This window comes from Pezoporus flaviventris, unplaced genomic scaffold (assembly GCF_033815535.1).
Source record: "Pezoporus flaviventris isolate CSIRO_AGI_PZ_B2104156 unplaced genomic scaffold, CSIRO_AGI_Pfla_v1 ptg000031l, whole genome shotgun sequence".
Lineage (NCBI taxonomy): Eukaryota > Metazoa > Chordata > Aves > Psittaciformes > Psittacidae > Pezoporus > Pezoporus flaviventris.
This window is the reverse complement of record NW_026892579.1, coordinates 55,012,790-55,029,420: the sequence shown is the minus strand read 5'-3', so window position 1 is coordinate 55,029,420 and position 16,631 is coordinate 55,012,790. Positions and strand designations below refer to the sequence as shown.

Genomic DNA, 16,631 nt, shown 5'->3' with positions numbered 1-16,631 from the left:
GGGGCGGCACCGGGGGGCGGCACCGCGGCGGTGGCTCCTCCCGCCGGCCCGACCGCAGCAACCGCCCGGCACTGAACGGTCCGGCCCGGCCCCTGCGGCACCGACCCCGGGCCCCGCGCGCGGTACCTCCTCTGCATCCCCGCCGTTCCCCCGCCCGGCACCCCCCAGCCCCACCGACACAGGGCAACCTGCCCGTGCCTTGTTCCGCACCCAGCAGCGGGTCTGCCAACGAGCCGGCATCGGTAACACACCAGGGATGCCCTGAGCATCCTGCCCTTGATGGGGCACAACCCCGAGTCCCAGTCATGGAGACCGAGTGATGAGTGGTGTCCGTCAGCGGCAGGTGTTGGAACTGATGCTGCTCAACATCTTTGTCACGACACGGACTGTGGGATTGGCCTCAGCAAGTTTGCCAGTGACACCAAGTTGTGTGGGGCATCAGCACCCTGGAAGGAAGGGATGCCATCCAGAGGGCCATGGACAGACTGGAGAGGTGGGACAGTGCAAACCTCACGGAGTTCAATAAGGCCAAGGGCAAGGTCCTGCACATGGGTTGGGGCAGTCCCAAGCACAAACACAGGCTGAGCAGAGACTGTATTGAGAGCAGCCCTGAGGAGAAGGACTTGGGTGTGTTGGTTGATGAGAAGCTCCCCATGACCCAGCCGTGTGTGCTTGAGCCCAGAAACCAACCGTGTCCTGGGCTGCATCATCAGCAGTGTGACCAGCAGGTCGAGGGAGGGGATTCTCCCCTTCTGCTCCGGTGAGACCCCACCTGGAGAACTGTTCTGTGGTTCTGTGACCCCAAATCCTAGCAGAGAGGTTTCCTTCCAGAGCTTGCAGTGCCCCATGGTCACCATTCACACCTATTATCCCGGGAATGCATCCCTTGGAGTGTTGCACCCAGCTGCTTTCCCCCATGGGGAAGAAACAAGGCAGGTGATCCTCCTATCCCACTGCCAGCCCCATCAAGCACTGGCATCTGCAGCCTCCTGAGAGACAACCGTGAACATTGCAGCCTTTTCCTGCTCTACCCAGCCAGGTGGGAGCTCTGCCAGGCTCCTGAAATACAGAAGTGTGCTCCTGCTGCCAGCAATGAGGGCTGCAGACAGATCTGGGTCAGCTTGGCTGCTTCTAGAAAGTCCCGGAGAGCAAGATGGGGAAGCTTGGACAGGCCTGGGGAGGCAGGGACACCAGGGAAAGCCCTGGGAGCACTTGGGAGGAGGTGCAGAGCAAGGACAATTCCTCCCCGAGGTGCTTTCAGTTTTCATTACTGCTGCAGTGCCCTGAGCAGCAGCGAAACAATGCAGCCATGCCCTGCTGCTGAAGGGGAAACTGAGGCAGGGAGCCACCCTGTCCAGGCTCTGGCAGCTCTGGCCGCACCACAGGCACTGCCCTGGTGTTCCCAGTGTGCAAGTGCATAGCTGCGGGCCATGGAGGTTAGCACTGATCACTTCCCACATTTCACCTGGCTGTGCCATTGTTGTTGTCACCTCCCAAAACCCGTAACTCCCACTTGAGACCACAAATGCCAGTGTGGGATGCCAGCCTGCCCAACACCCCAAGCAGGGAGGATAGGGAAGAAGCATAGCACAGCGCAGCACAATATCACACAGCCTGACTCAACATGGTGTTTCACGGCACACTACGTTGTGGCACAGCATGTTTCAGCACAGCACAGCCTGGCACAGGAAATCTGGCATAGTTTGGCATAAGCCACACACACCATGGCACAGCACTGCATGACACAATGCAGTGTGTCACTGCAGAGTACTACACAGCAATGCCCAGCACGGCAGAGAATCCCAAGGCCATGGCACAGCACATCAAGGCACAGCACCAGCTCTTCTCCTTTACATCCCACCATTTGGACCCATCCCATCTCTATTCCCTGCTGTACAGACCAACACAGAGACTTTGTGCTGAAGCCTGTCATGCCCTGGAACTGCATGTACCTCCCACAGCCGCCCCACAGCCACAGCATGTCCCACGTATGGCAAGACTGACACCACTGCAAAACCTGAGCCCTTCCTGTGCCAGACTCCATTACAAGCATGAGTGACACAGTGAAGAAAAGATGCTGCCCCTGGACATGGCTGGGGATAAGGCTCGAGGTGACAGGGTACTTCGACCAGGGAGGGACAGGGGACCAGGGAGGTGCTGGCACCAGTACGCTGGAGATCTCCTCCTCCCTGGGCTTTTTGCTGCATCTCTTCCCACACAGCAAAGCCCCCCGGGCTGGATTGTCTAATTAGGCAATAGCTGGTGCCTCACAATCCTCTTCGCAGGAAAATGACGTTTTAATTAAAACATTTGGGAAGTTAATTTGGTTGCTGATTCCCCGAGTGGCAGAGCAGCCGCATGATGAGTCGTGTTCCCAAGGGACTGCGGGGCTTTCAAGGGGGACATGGCAGCAGCCACAGCCAAGGGATGGGCTCCTGAGCATCTCTGGTCAGGTCCAGATTCAGAAGCAGTCCTAAAGTCCTTTTTATTGTGGATTAAAAGCCTCAGAGTAAAATCTGATGATGAGGGAAGGATCTGAAACAGACATGGCAAATCCCTCCCAGCTCAGAAGCCCTCATCCCCTTGCTCACAGGGATTTGCGAGGCCATCGGACACAGCAGTTATCAGGATGGTGCTGCAGGGCAGCCAAGGAGAAGAGATCTGGGGCCAGCCAGCACCAAACCCACCATCATCAACAATCCCTGACCCCCCCACCCCCCCACCCAGCCCACACCCAAACCATGTAGGGCTGGTTTGAAACCCAAAAGTTGTTGCCACTGGAAAAGCCCAGCATAATCACTGCCCTCAAAGAGCAAGGAAGGACATGGGAATCCCTGCCCAGGGCCAGGATGAATCCACAGTGGTTGGCGAGGAGGTTGAGGCCACCCCTAGCACGTGGCTCCTCCTGATTCATGGTGTAAGACAACATGTACAGTTAAAATCTGCCCATCACCAGTGCTGCCCCATAGCCCCTACCTGTCATTGCCACAAAAGGGACACCAACATGCTTTGGCCTTGCCCAGAGGGATCAAAGCACACTCCCCCTCATCTCTCCAGCAGCTAATCACTCGTGGCCTGGGATGCTCTGGGGACACATGGATGTGTCCCTGCTTAGGGCTCAGGAATGTTGTGTGGAGCTCGGCATGGTGGACAGGGTGGGTACATGGGGCACCAAGATTGGCCACTGAGCCCTGGGATCCCTCTCTGGGATGGCTCAAGGGAAGCTGGATGGCGGGCACAGGGGGAAGGCAGCAACATGGAAGCAGCCAGAACTGTGACAATCACACCGGTGGGACAGCATGGAGCTGCTCACCATGGGCGCCTCCTTTGTTAGACACGTCCATCCCTGGTCCATCTGCTCCCTCCTTCCTCACATCCCCCCTGCTCTCCTGCAGCTGTTTCCATGGCCACAGAGCTGCTGCAAGCAACTGCAGCAACTGCAGCAGGGTCTTCACCACTGAGCCCTGCATCCCTCCTCCAGCCACCCACCTGGGATGGAACCAGAACCCGGGCTACTCCCACAGCTGCTCCTACATACCAGCACCTGGCCTTAGGGTGTTTGCTCCAGCTCACGCACACACCTGTGTCCACTCTGGTGCCAGCCATGTCACTGCATGATTCTCAGAGATGGGCTCTTCCTATGCCCTGACACATGCAGCGTGCCACCTCTCACAAGCCTCTGTGTTACTTCTTGCACAAGGATCCATTTCTTGCACATGTGTGGCACAGGAGGAACGAGGACCTGTCACAGTGCAAGGTGATGCTGCCTGCATGTGGCTCACTTGCAGCAGCAGTCTATGGAGAAGCTCCACTGAAAAGCCAGGGGCTCCAAGGAGTGCATCTGTGGGTATCTCTGCCGGGAACACTGGTGTTTCCAAGGGTATCATCCCGAGATGCCCCAGGTCCAGAAAACACTGCAGGCAAATCAACAGGTCACCTGAGCCTGAGACACATCTCCTTGATGCTCTGGGCTGACATGATAGCAGTGCCACAGAGAATCCTACAATCCCAGGTTGGAAGGGACTTCGGGGATCATCTGGTCCAACCTTTCTTTGCAAAACATGACCTAGTCTAGATGTCCTAGCACCTGTCTAGATGAGTTTTAACGGGGTCCAGTGTTGTGGAGTCACCACTTCCCTGAGGAGATTATTCCAACGGCTGATTGTTCTCATAGTGAAAAATTGTCCTTCGTCATAGTGAAAGCATCCAACCAGAATCTCCCCCAGAGTAACTTTTGCCAATCACCCCTTGTCTTTTCCATGGGACCCCTTGCAAAAAGGGAATCTCTGTCTCTGTAGCTATCCTTTAAATACTGGAACTTGGGGATATGGTCTCCCCGGTGCCTTCTCCAGGCTGAACAAGCCCATCTCTCTCAGCCTGTCTCTATAGCAGAGGTGCTCCAACCCCTGGAGCATCTTCGTGGCCTCCTCTGGACTCGCTCCAATAGCTTCACATCCTTCTTATGTTGCGCCCCACAGCTGGACACAGGACTGCGGAGTGGGGGGGGGGGGGGTCTCACCAGGGTGGAGCAGAGGGGAAGAATCCCCTCCCTTGACCTGCTGGTGATGCAGCCCAGGACACGGTTGGTTTCTGGACTCAAGCACACACGGCTGGGTCATGGTGCGCTTCGCATTGACCAACATCCCCAAGTCTCTCTCCTCAGGGCTGCTCTCAATCCAGTCTCTGCCCAGCCTTATGTGTGCTTGAGACTGCCCTGAGCCATGTGCAGAACCCTGCCCTCGGCCTTGTTGAACTCCATGAGGTTTGCACTGTCCCACCTGTCCAGCCTGTCCATGTCCCTCTGGATTACATCCCTCCAGCATGTCAATCGTACCACGTAGCTCAGTGTCATCAGCAAACTTGCTGAGGGTGCCCTTGATCGCACTGTCCATGTCATGACAAAGATGTTCAATAGGATCCATTCCAACACCGATCCCTGAGGAACACCACTTGTAACTGGTCTCCACTTGGACACTGAGCTGTCGACCACAGCTCTTTGAGTGTGACCATCTAGCCAATTCCTTATCCACCAAGTCCATCCATCATATACATACCTCTCCAATTTAGAGACAAGCATGTCATGTGAGACAGTGTCAAATGCTATTCACAAGTCCAGGAAGATGACTTCAGTCACTGTTCCCTTATCCACCAACAGTGTGGCCCCATCATAGAAGGCCACCAAATTTCAGTTACCTCAGTACATATTAGTACTTTGGTTTCAGTCTGACACCCCCAGGGATAGAGGTGGGTCTTGGCCTTATGCCACCATGACAAGACAATAACCTTTTCCCCTACCAAATAAGGGATGAAATGCAAGGCTAGCTCTGCCTCATACATTATTTCCAGACCCTGTGCATACGAAAGACAGAACTGGCACAGACATAGAATGGAGGTGGGAGGTGACGAGAGGTTAACAAGCCCAGATGGTGCTTCTGCAACACAACAATTAAAAATGATGGTTCTATCAGGGAATTTGGGATTCCTCAGGCTGGTCCAAGTTTCCTGTATGGAGAAGAAGCCATGCCCTTCTCCCTGCCTGCCTGGTATCTGCCGCCATGTCAGTCTTTGCATGCTCAGATATTAAGTCCAGTTCCGCATTAGTGAATTACAGGATTTGTTGTCATTATGACCTGGATAATTGCACTACTGATCTGTATTTATAACTGCACTGTTATTTAGAGATTGAAATTGTTTATCCCTAAAGCTGCTGGTCTGGTGTCTGCCATATCCCAAACCTACAAGTCAGCAGGGCTGCTGTAAGCCCTTTCACTGCCCAAACTCAGTGAAGAAATCAGCACAGTGCTAATATATCCCCCTCACCCTCCTGTCCAAGCACAGAGGGGCTCTGTTCCTCCCAGCCCAGACAAAACCCCATAGGGGGCTTTATATATGATAGCAAAACAGAGACGAAATAAATTGCCTTCTTCCTTTCTCCTCTTTTCCAAACAAACTAAAGGACACACTTGACCCAGAAAGAAATGCCCAAAGAAAACCTTCACCTCATCTCCCTAACACCGCTGGGATCAGGGCAGGACAACGTTTGACTCCTGCATGGCAGTGGGAATTATAAGCCCGTTCCCACGCTGCTGCTGAGTGGGTAGGATCCCTGATGGTTTGCAAGGGGGCACAAGGTGAAGAGCTGCCCAGAGATGTCCCCAGTAGCATCCCAAGGAGGAGAAAAAGCCAAATTCACCACATCAGCTTCCAGATGGATTTGTAAAAAACAGTAACACCCGTACAACCAGGATTGTCTGATCAAGGGTGCATAGGACCAGTGGAGGAAGGGTTAAAAGTATCAGCTTAAACTGGCACAGAGGCATGTGCCTGGTTTCATCAAGCAACCAGACAGCAGGAAGATGAAGAACAAATCGAAGATAAGAAAGGAGAACAAAGCTGAAGATAAGGTGACATGAAGATGAAGAACAGAGCTGGAGCCATAAAACACCCAGAGATGGATAATGGCGAGACTCTTTTGGCAAAGATTTATGAGACCAGATAATGAGGCAGAAGATCCCAAACAGCCCGTAACAGACCTGTCAAAAAGCAGCATCTGGTTGCCATTCAGGAGAAAGCCAGAAGAGGTGATAAAGAACCAACAGCCAGTGTCCCCAGTCCATAGCAGATTAGTGACCCCACACATCTGCAGCACCCACTTCAGCCACCTCCACCTCCAGATAGGGCCTCTCAACACCCAGTGCTCCCAGCAGTACATGTGTGTATGGGGGGAGGCCATAGGTTCCCCAAGCTGAGGACAGAGGAAGCCCCTCCCATATCCATCTCTATCTTGATAGTGAAGTCCTCAGAGCCAGCAAGTGCTCAAACTACACAGGCCCTGCCAAGAGGTGGCTGTGACCACCCTGCAAAGAGGACCTCAAAAACCTCACCTGTGTATCCCCTCCTAGAACCTTATGTCCAAAGCATGAGGCAAAGGTTCCCCTTCTTCATACAATCTTGCTGGACTACAAAAAGCAAATTAGGACACTACTTACAAGGGTCCCTATGGATGGCCCTGTTGCAGGCTACCCCCTGCACAGTGATGGGCCCCTGTATTCAGACCCTGTCCCAAGATACCACGGGACCACTGCTAGCTCTGGTGTCACCAAAGGCCCCCTGTCCCAGCAGTAAGCAGCATCCTCCCCTTAAGAACCTTTTTCACAAGGGGCTCATCCTTTAGGGAGGTTCACTTACCCCTCCAAGAACTGATTCAACACCAACCCAAATAGCTCATAACCAAGACCAAAACAGCATCTCCCATCCAAACCCCCCCCCCAGGTTGTGAGCTGAAGCCCACCCAACCTCCCCAACCTGGCCTATTCTCTATCCTCCACTGACACAGCTGAAGCAATAGAGGCTCCAGGCTGGGGTGAAACACCTCCCACAACGAGTCATGGGCAACAAGAGATGTAACTGCTCTACCTGCAGCCCTCCAGGGCCACACAGACCCTTCCAGCTCAGCCTTCAAGGACAGTGGGATGCCCTGGGAACACCCAGGACCATACTATGCTATATGGTGCTGCTTTGGAGCCCCTGGAGAGGCTGGGGTAGGGCTGGGGACGTGCTGCTGAAGGCAGTACCTGAGGACAGGCCCTGGCAGGTGTGCGGGGGTGGCTGCCCGGGGCGGGAAGGGGGCCCTAGGCCAGGATGCCCTTCACATGGCACCTCACTGCCGACCCCCAGGGCAAGGCAAGCAGGTTAGGGAGAGAAGGAAAGAGGGAAGGAAAGAAGGAGGGAAGGAAGTAAGGCTGTCACCCTGGCGCACACCACATCCATCCCCCGCCCGCACCTCACTACCGCCCCCTGCGGGACGTTAACAACACCTGCCAGAGCCAAATCTCGCGAGAACCTCGACTTGAGGCTTGAGGGGGGTTAGCGAAGTCTCGCGTGAGCGGAGGCTCAGCGAGCTGAGGCGGCCCCGGGCCCGCTGCGCTCCCTCCCTCCGTCCCTGGATCCCTCCCGCCATCCCTTCTTCCGCCGCCTCAACAGGGCCCGGCCCGGCCCACACCGCCCCGGCCCGCCATGGAAACGAATCCGCCCAAGCGGAAGGAAACGCGCAAGTCGCTGCGGGTTAAAGTCATCTCCATGGGCAACGCGGAGGTGGGCAAGGTAGGCGCTGCGATTGGTGGGTGGGCGGTGGGGGCAGGCTAGTTATCCAATGGCGAGCTGGGTGCCGCCTTCTGCGCTGCTAGAGAGGCCTCGGATTGGTGGCTGTGCCGGCGGCGGGAACCAATCAACGGCAGGTTTCGCCCTGCGGTGCGAGGCGGGATGTGGGGGTGAGTGGATGCTTGAGAGCTCTGGGGGCGGGGCCTCGCGCCGTAACGCCGATGTTTATTGGCTGCATGGCAATGGGGCGGGGAGTTGGCGGTGGGTGGCATGGTGGCGGCCTCACCCCGCCGTGGTCTCCTGCGTGCCCGCGGCAGACCCGGTGCGGAGCTCGGGGTACCCTTCCGGGCCCCTCCATACCGGCATGGGCGGGCAGGGCCCGGCCCGCGGTCCCTCTCTGTGGGGTTGGGTTTCTCCGCTATCTGCCAGCTGAGGAGCACTCGTTCCTGTGTCGGCTCCCTTTAGAGGGAGCCCGCGTCACCGTGCTGCAGTCACAGATACCGTAGTGCAGCGCCTGAGGGCAGGAAGCGTGCATCCGGCCCTTAGTGCCCTCCTCGGGGCAGCCGGAGGTTGCTGGGGTTGACCCAGCCCTGCTCAGCTCACCTTTAGTCAGGGGTTCACCAGGACCCCTCCTTTCCTCCTGCGGTGGTGGATGACCCGGCTCTTCTCCAGATGTTGTTCCTTCTCCCAGCCAGGTTCTGTTCTGAAGTGCTGCTCTTTTTATTTGCTAAACAAATGCCAACAGCACAAGGACTCCCTTGGGGCAGACAAATGTCTCGCGGATGGCAAGCAAATCCAGAATGATCTTGCAGAACAGAGTGAATGGGCAAAGAGGTTGCAGGTGACATTTATCCTTACAGCATTTATATCCTGATGGCTGATAGCAGCCAACTCCTCTGCTTGCACTAAACGGTATCTCTGCCAGTCAGGGGCAGAACCAGGGCTGGAGGGACCCCATAAATGCACGCTCCTTCAGGCTGGATGTTTTCTGTAGGGGAATAAATTAGAGTTCTTGGCACTCCCAATTTGCAAGCAGGTAAGGAATAACTGATAACCAGTGGCTTTCCCTTCTTTTTGCAGAAAGAAAACTGCTCCTGGTAAACATTGGTCCTTTGGTTGTGGGTTAATTATCTCATTTAGGGACTTAGGACAGAGTTGATGTCTTTGCAGCCATCCAGCTGATGGAGGCTGTCAGCAAAATCCATGTTAATGTGAATATTATGGTCTAAGGTGCCATCCTGCTGAGGGTCCCTTTTCTTTTCACCCAGAGCTGCATTATAAAGCGTTACTGTGAGAAGAGGTTCGTTTCCAAATACCTGGCAACTATCGGCATCGACTACGGCGTCACAAAGTACGTACCTTTGTGGTGAGGAGCAGCAAGTGCTTGGCTCTGCCAAGGCTCCTTGGTTTCCACAGCATAATCTGAATTTTTGCCCTGTTGATAAAATAATCTGCATAATCAGCATTCCTCTGATAGCACAGCTGCCCAGTACCATGTTACATCCAGAGCTGGTGGTATCCACCTTGTATGAAAGGCTCTAGGGGTTCTTTTCTGCCCTGGCACTCAGATCTTCCTACTGAATTTACTGAGGATGTTGAGGCCCTGGCTTAAGTTACCCAGAGAAGCTGTGGCTGCCCCATCCCTGGCAGTGTTAAAGCCAGGTTGGATGGGGCTTGGAGCAACCTGGTCTAGTGGAAGGTGTCCCTGCCCACAGCAGGGATTGGAACTGGATGAGCTTTAAGGTCCCTTCCAGCCCAAATGATTCTGATCCTATGATTTTTCTGTCCCTGATCACCCAGCTCTTTCTCTGCAGAGGGCTGGCAGCGATAAGGGGTGTTCCTGTGGGGACACAGACTGTGCAAGGGCTGAGGAGGAGCCTTCTCAAGCATTTCCCACTTCTCTTTCAGAGTGCAGGTCAGAGACAGAGAGATCAAGGTGAACATCTTTGACATGGCGGGACACCCGTTCTTCTATGAGGTGAGGCAGACCTGGCCTTGGGAGCACACCACAAGGCTACTCTCAGCGGACCCATCTCAGAAGCGTTTGGCACCCCTCAGCTTTCCTCAGATCTGCCTGCAATTGGGTTTCGGGGTGGGAAACTTGAAAATATATTTCTCCAGGCTAAACAAGCCCAGCTCTCTCAGCCTGTCTCCATATCAGAGGTGTTCCAGCCCTTGGAGCATCTTTGTGGCCTCCTCTGGACTCACTCCAGCAGCTCAAAGTCCCTATGTTGGGGCTGCAGAACTAGTCAGTACTCCAAGGGGGTTCTCAGCAGAGCAGAGAGGGAGAGTGGGTGGGTCCTGTAGCTGACTGTAAACACTATTCTAGCAGCTGTCCTGGGGGTCTTCGGACTCCCCAGTTGCTGGCACTGGGCATACAAGCCACAGAGGCTGCAGCCTCACTCCAGCTGCTGGTACAGACCCCCTTATGCACACCTGCATGCATAGAGACATGTTGCAGGTCCCTCCAGTAGCTGGGCTTAGACATGTAGTCAGTAGGTCAGGTGGCTGGCGCCTGGATCTTTGCTTTGCCCTGCTGCTGACACACAGCCTATGACACACAGGGTATTACACACATCCCAGCGAGCCTCTTGGTGGGCTCACAGACCTTCCAGTCTCCCCAGGAGCTGGTCTGACACCTTGTCTGCCGTTGTGCCTCTGCTTTTGTGTGTTTGTGGAGATGAATCTTTTATGGGTTGGTCACAGTCGTGGTGGGCCTGAGGGCAGTGTGCTCAAGGTGTTAGATGGGTTCCCCATCTGTCATTTTTATTCACTCTTCTGTTTGTGAGGAGATGAGATTTTTGTCACAGAGCCACATAGGTGCCAGCTAAATGATGATCACCCAAACCTACCAGGCCCTGTGCACTCATCCTGGCTGTCACCAATGCCCGTGCCCTGCCTTTGTCCCCACAGGTGAGGAATGAGTTTTATAAGGACACACAGGGAGTCATCCTGGTCTATGATGTTGGACAAAAGGAGTCTTTTGATGCACTGGACACGTGGCTGGCTGAGATGAAGCAGGAGCTGGGCCCCCATGGAAACATGGAGAACATTGTCTTCGTTGTCTGTGCGAACAAGGTGGGCTGTGGGGGGAAGCCAGGCTGCTGTGTGGTCCTGATCAACAGCCCTCGGGGCTTGTTGTGTTCCTACCTGAGCCCAAGCTGTTGAGCTACAGCAAGGGAAATGTTAGGTTGTAGGAAAGACCTAAGAACCAGATGTGTGTGTGAGGAGCACTGGAGACCACATTTCAGAAGGGTTTTGAGAATGTGGTGGCCACATGTCAGGAAGGGATCAAGTAGAGGTGACATTGTCTCTGGACTAAACTCAAAGGCCCTCTTCACTTGTATTTTCTGTGTTTTCTTCCCACGCTGCCTCCATCCCTTCAGGGTAAGCAAACAGCCTCTCCAAACAGACAGGCCTCTTACCTGCTGTTAGATGATCATCCTTGTAGCTGTGTTCCTCCAGCTGCCGCTGCATACCCTGGCTGGTCTCTCATCTCTGCCTTTTCTCCTGGTCTAGATTGACAGTACCAAGCACCGCAGCGTGGATGAGAGCGAGGGGCGGCTCTGGGCGGAGAGCCGGGGCTTTCTGTACTTTGAGACATCAGCACAAACAGGAGAAGGAATCAATGAGATGTTTCAGGTGAGGGGTAATGAAGGTGGGGAGGGCACAAACACCACACTGAGCTGGGATGCGATGGCAGGGTATCCCCTGAATTGTTTCCTACAAAACCTTTTGGCGCTTTGCCCCAGAGGTGTCTTCCCAATGAAATGTTGCCCTGAGAAAGCTATAGCTGCTTAGCTCAGGATTAGTATTGGTCCTCCAAGACCTGAGCTGGCCCTAGCATTTTGTTGTTCAGAACTAATGATCCCACTTGCTGCACTGGGGAAATGAAGCAGAGATGCTTATATCACCTACTCAGGTCTAGCACTGTTCTGAAGTGGGTTTGAGATAAATGTAGGGCTTAGCCTCCTCAGTCTGTCCCACAGTCCTTGCAAGGACTGGATCCGTCCAAACTGGGAATCTCAGCTCCACACGGCCCAGGCAGTGAGAATTGAACATTCATCAGTCGCACAAATGCTCCCCCAGGCTTCAGAGGATGAGCCTGCAGTCAGCAAGGGCATTGGGATCTATGCACTGCCACCACCTTTGGGGACCATTCGTTCCTGCTAACTCCTCCCTGTGTCTGCAGACTTTTTACTCTGCCATCATCGACCTGTGTGACAACGGCGGGAAGCGCCCTCCTTCCAGCATGGGTGTTGGCTTCACCAAAGAGCAGGCAGATGCCATCCGCAGGATCCGCAACAGCAAGGACAGCTGGGACATGCTGGGGGTCAAACCTGGAGCCACGAGGTGAGGAAGATTGCAGCATTTGACTGGCTGTCTGTAATCTTTCTGACCTGGCAGGCTGGTGGCATCTGTGATCTTTTAGTGACCTACCTGCTGATAAGCTCATGTTGGTTTATATAGCAAATGGGCACAAATATCTAGCCACAAAATTAAGGCAATGCAAAAGAGCCCCTTGGTCCTGAGCACCAAATTTCCTTTTAACAGACAAGCCAGGCTGGAGGAAAGGGGAAATGATGAACATGAGAACCTCAGGCCTGCCAGACTTGCATCCTGCCTTCAGGCCAAACTATCTCTGGTCACTCCCTTGCCAGATGTGTTTGGAGCAGTTCCTTTCCCTGCTCTCCAGTCTGGAGAAGCTTTTGGGCTGCTGTAAAGGCTGCTGCCCACATGTCAAGAAGAGATTGATTAAAAAGCTCTTCCACCTGGAAATGGTACTCCCAAAATCAAGCTTTCTCTTGTCTTCCTCAGAGGACCTCTACCCAGGTGGAAGTGGTCATTGCCGGTGTAAGAGTTTGGATATTGAATCTCCCAGTTCTGCTGTATGACTTGAGCAGCTGAAACAAGCTTCCAGAGCTATGCCTTGCTCTCCGAAACATGAGGACTACCCTTGTGTGCTCCATGCAGTGGGACTAGAGAGGAGATCTGGGGATAACATATCGTTCAGGACTCACAGTTCCTCCTGTTGGCTCTCTGAAATGTAGATGTTAAATCTAACCACTTCTCCAGCCCCCTGTCATCCATGGGGAGAGATAAGCAGCTCTGCAGGGCAGTTTGTGCTGTGATCACCAGCCCACACGGACTCACCTCCCTCAGGAGGTGCTCTCCTCTCTCTACAGCCTGCAGCTGGAGCTGTCTGCCTTGGACCAGGCACCCAAGGCTTAAAGGGCTGAAGTGATGTGCAATGCCTTCGCCCAGAGCGTGTAGGCGGTTTGATGTGAAGCTGAGTCAGGGTGCGTGTGCCCCCACGCTGTCTCCCAGCTTTCTGCTTTCCTGGTGCCAGAGGCTCAGCACACCAGGACACGTGTCAGAGGCACATGTCTGGCATGATGGCAGCGTTTGTGCTCACATAGTCCCGTGATGGAGGGGGTGTATCTGCCCCAGGAGAGGGGTGCTGCCCGTCCTCTGCTCATGCCACAGCAAGAAGTGCCCTGTGTGCTTCTCTGCAGCTCTTTCTTCATAGCAACAGCTCAAAAGCCCAGAGGTCTTTAGTGCCATTCAGGGAAAGGTTCAAAAGCATCTCCACAGGGCTGTTGAGCACCAGGGGAGTTCCTGGTCCTGCTGTGCTCTGCCAGCAGAGGCAAGGCTGAGCCCGGCTGTGTGTCATGTGGGTCTCCTCACTTTTGCCTTGTCTCCTAGGGATGAAGTGAACAAAGCCTATCGGAAGCTGGCTGTGCTGCTCCATCCTGATAAGTGTGTGGCTCCTGGCAGTGAGGATGCCTTCAAAGCAGTGGTGAATGCCCGGACTGCGCTTCTCAAGAACATCAAGTAGGGAACAGAGCTGCTCAGAGCTGGAAACTTTCCCCTCTTCCCGTGGGGCACCTCTTTCCTCCTCCTTACTGCTGGCATGGACGCGGGCTCTCCCAGCACCAGCCGTGGCAGCAGGACTGCATCAACTGTAGCACCCTTGCGATGTGCTGGAAAGGGGCAGAGTGCTGAGGAGGGCAGAGGCACCCCAGAGCCCTCCCTGCGTCCATGGCCCCAGGTCGTGGTTGGTGTAAGTGCTGAAAACAGTGAGGTTCCCACCTTCTCTACTGTGTTACACCTCAAGAGAGTTACCAGCCATGGAGGAGTTTGGGTGCGTGACTAAGCTGTGGATGCAGCAGGGGCAGAGAGAGATCTGATTTGAAAGCATCGGTGTCATGGGTGGAGGATGCCTAGGAGGAAGCCCAGGAGAGCAGTGAATTGTCAGTCGTGGGTTCTCCTAGAGCCGCCTCTGCAAGGCTGGAAGTGTTGGGATGCACTTGCCAAGCACTAGGGCACTTCAGCATCCTGGGCAAAGCTGTCTTCTGCCAGCTGACATCCAACAGTACTGCTTTTGACAGTGAGGAGAAGGGCAGGTTGCTCCTGCTTACTGCAGGGAGAAACTGGCTCCCAGAGTGTCCTTTTCCCCTTCCTCCCCAAGCTGTTGTGGTGCCAAGAACAGTCCCTTTGGCAGGACTGGGGCTCTTCCACCTACTTACCACACAGCACAGAGTCTCCTGCCACTGTGTCCTTCCACCTCCCTGAGCTCAACTCCTCGGGAAGAGCCCCTAAGGCTCTTCCTCAAGCAACTGCTCCCTCTCTCTCATCCCTCTATTCACACCATGCCAGCAAGCTCTGGGTAGGTGCCACCACCTTCTATGGGTGACAGTCCTCAGCTGTGGGTGGTCCTGGGTATTTGCAGGCAGGAGGAGAGTGCCAACCCAAGGGGGAGGCAGTTCACCCTCCACTTGGTTGCCTGTCAGGTCTGCCCTTCCTCCCCTTGGCCAACTTCATCTGAGCTTCACCCACACTGCAGAGCTGTGTGGGTGTCTGCAAGCTGCCTGCTCACTTGGCATCATGTCACTCTCATGTTAAGTGAGGGGTGGAAGGGCCGTGTCCTCCCCCAACCCTCTCTTCTCACAGTAGCATATCACCCTGCTTTGCTGGTTGTCTTACAGGTTGCCGATCAGCAGGTAGGTGCAGGTTGCCCCCTTGTAGTCGCAGCTGCTGTTTGATTTGAATAGTCTTGTTGATTTAGATGGGAGCATTGCTGGTCACCCCAATAAGGGCTTGCAGAGGCTTGAGACCCGGCTGCTGTGATCCTGAGGGAGGTGAGAGCTGTGAAGGCTGCCAGGCTCTTAGGAGAGACCAAATGGGAGATTCCTTGGGCTTCAGTGTTTTTTTCAGGACCCAGTTTTATCTCCTTGCTGCTGCATGAGCTTGGCAGGTATGGTCAGGACACAAAGCCATGAAATGAAAGTCACTCAGTGTGTCTATGTGTGTCCTTACCTCACCCCACAGATACCCTGTTCAAGTGTTTTCTCCTGTGGTCAGTGCAATATGTTTTGTTTTGGTTTGTTTTTTTCCACTTCAAGGCAGTTTTTCTGTGTTTCCCCTTCAAAATACATCAGAAATCAACAGTAGATCCCACACACACTTTTTGACAGCAAACATTAATGGACTTTAAAGCCAGTATCATTTTGCTCTTGCTCCGGTTTCTGGCGTTGGGAAGAAGTAAGCTATCCTGCTGGGAAACACTTTTTGCTCCTCCAGTGTAAAAATGACCAAGGGGATATGTTGCTACAAGAGATTAATGTTTAAAATAGCTCCATTTTCCCTCTCCTGGATGCATAAAAAGCTGGACTGAGGGAGGTCAGCAGGGCAGGCACTGCAGCTGTGGCAAGTTACGCTGACAGGGTCTCGTTCCACACATTTTGTAATGCTCTGGAGTTCACTGGAAACCTCCCTGCTTGTCTGGTGGAGGAAACCACTTAATACTGGCTTCAGACCTATTTCTCTGTATTTTTTTCCCCCATTGAGAAAGGTAAATAATCCTTTTGCTGAATGGTGCACTTCATTTCGAGGGTGAGATCTCAGTGCCTGGAGTGGTTTAAAGGCTTCCTGCTGCTCAGGGGCTCTCCAGGTCTTTTGTGCTATGCATGGTCGCTCCTATTTGCTCCTCAGGTGACTCTGTCTGTTAGTCTTGGGGTTTCTGCTGTCTGTTTACAGAGCTGACTGGACCTTTGGAGACCATTACACATGCATGTCACATCAAGCCATGTCAGTGACCTTCTGAGTTGTGTTATTTTTATAAATTAAACCCCCCCTTTGGAACAAAGGAAGCCCTGTGAGCTGTCCTCCCGCCTGCTGTTAATGTTTAATTGCCCTTTGACTCATTTCTCTCCTCCCCAGCTGGGTCTGGCCAAGGCTGGTGGTGAAGAGCTGCCCTCGGGGGTGATGATGGAGGTTGTGAATCAACTCCGCAGAAGTGGGAGCTGGGTGAGAGATCTGTGCAGGCCTGGGAGTTCCACAGGGATGTGATGTGGGATGCACCCAGCTGTGCTAGAGCCTGGCTGTGGGCAGGGGAGGCAAAGGGGTAGCACCATCCTTGCTCCATGCACACACACCTGTAGCATGCTTGCTCCGTGCCAGCTCCATCAGGACCCCAAGCTCAAGGTCCTTGCAGCAAAGCTGCCGCCATCTAGGCTCTGCCTCAGGCC

At 54.1% G+C, this 16,631-nt stretch overlaps 1 protein-coding gene across 2 annotated transcripts; it reads left to right on the top strand.

The window, feature by feature from the left end:
* Positions 1-7,801: 7,801 nt before the first annotated feature.
* DNAJC27 (DnaJ heat shock protein family (Hsp40) member C27) lies at positions 7,802-16,249 on the top strand. Of its 2 annotated transcripts, none has more exons than XM_061461154.1 (7): positions 7,802-8,103; positions 9,369-9,451; positions 10,009-10,078; positions 11,014-11,178; positions 11,620-11,742; positions 12,293-12,453; positions 13,807-16,249. In XM_061461154.1, exons 1-7 carry the CDS (start codon positions 8,017-8,019, stop codon positions 13,937-13,939), a joined length of 822 nt encoding a protein of 273 aa, XP_061317138.1. In that variant the 5' UTR covers positions 7,802-8,016; the 3' UTR covers positions 13,940-16,249. The 2 variants fall into 2 exon arrangements, with proteins under 2 accessions (XP_061317138.1, XP_061317139.1); XM_061461155.1 differs by lacking the exon at positions 7,802-8,103 and adding an exon at positions 8,780-8,918.
* The last annotated feature ends 382 nt before the right edge of the window (positions 16,250-16,631 follow it).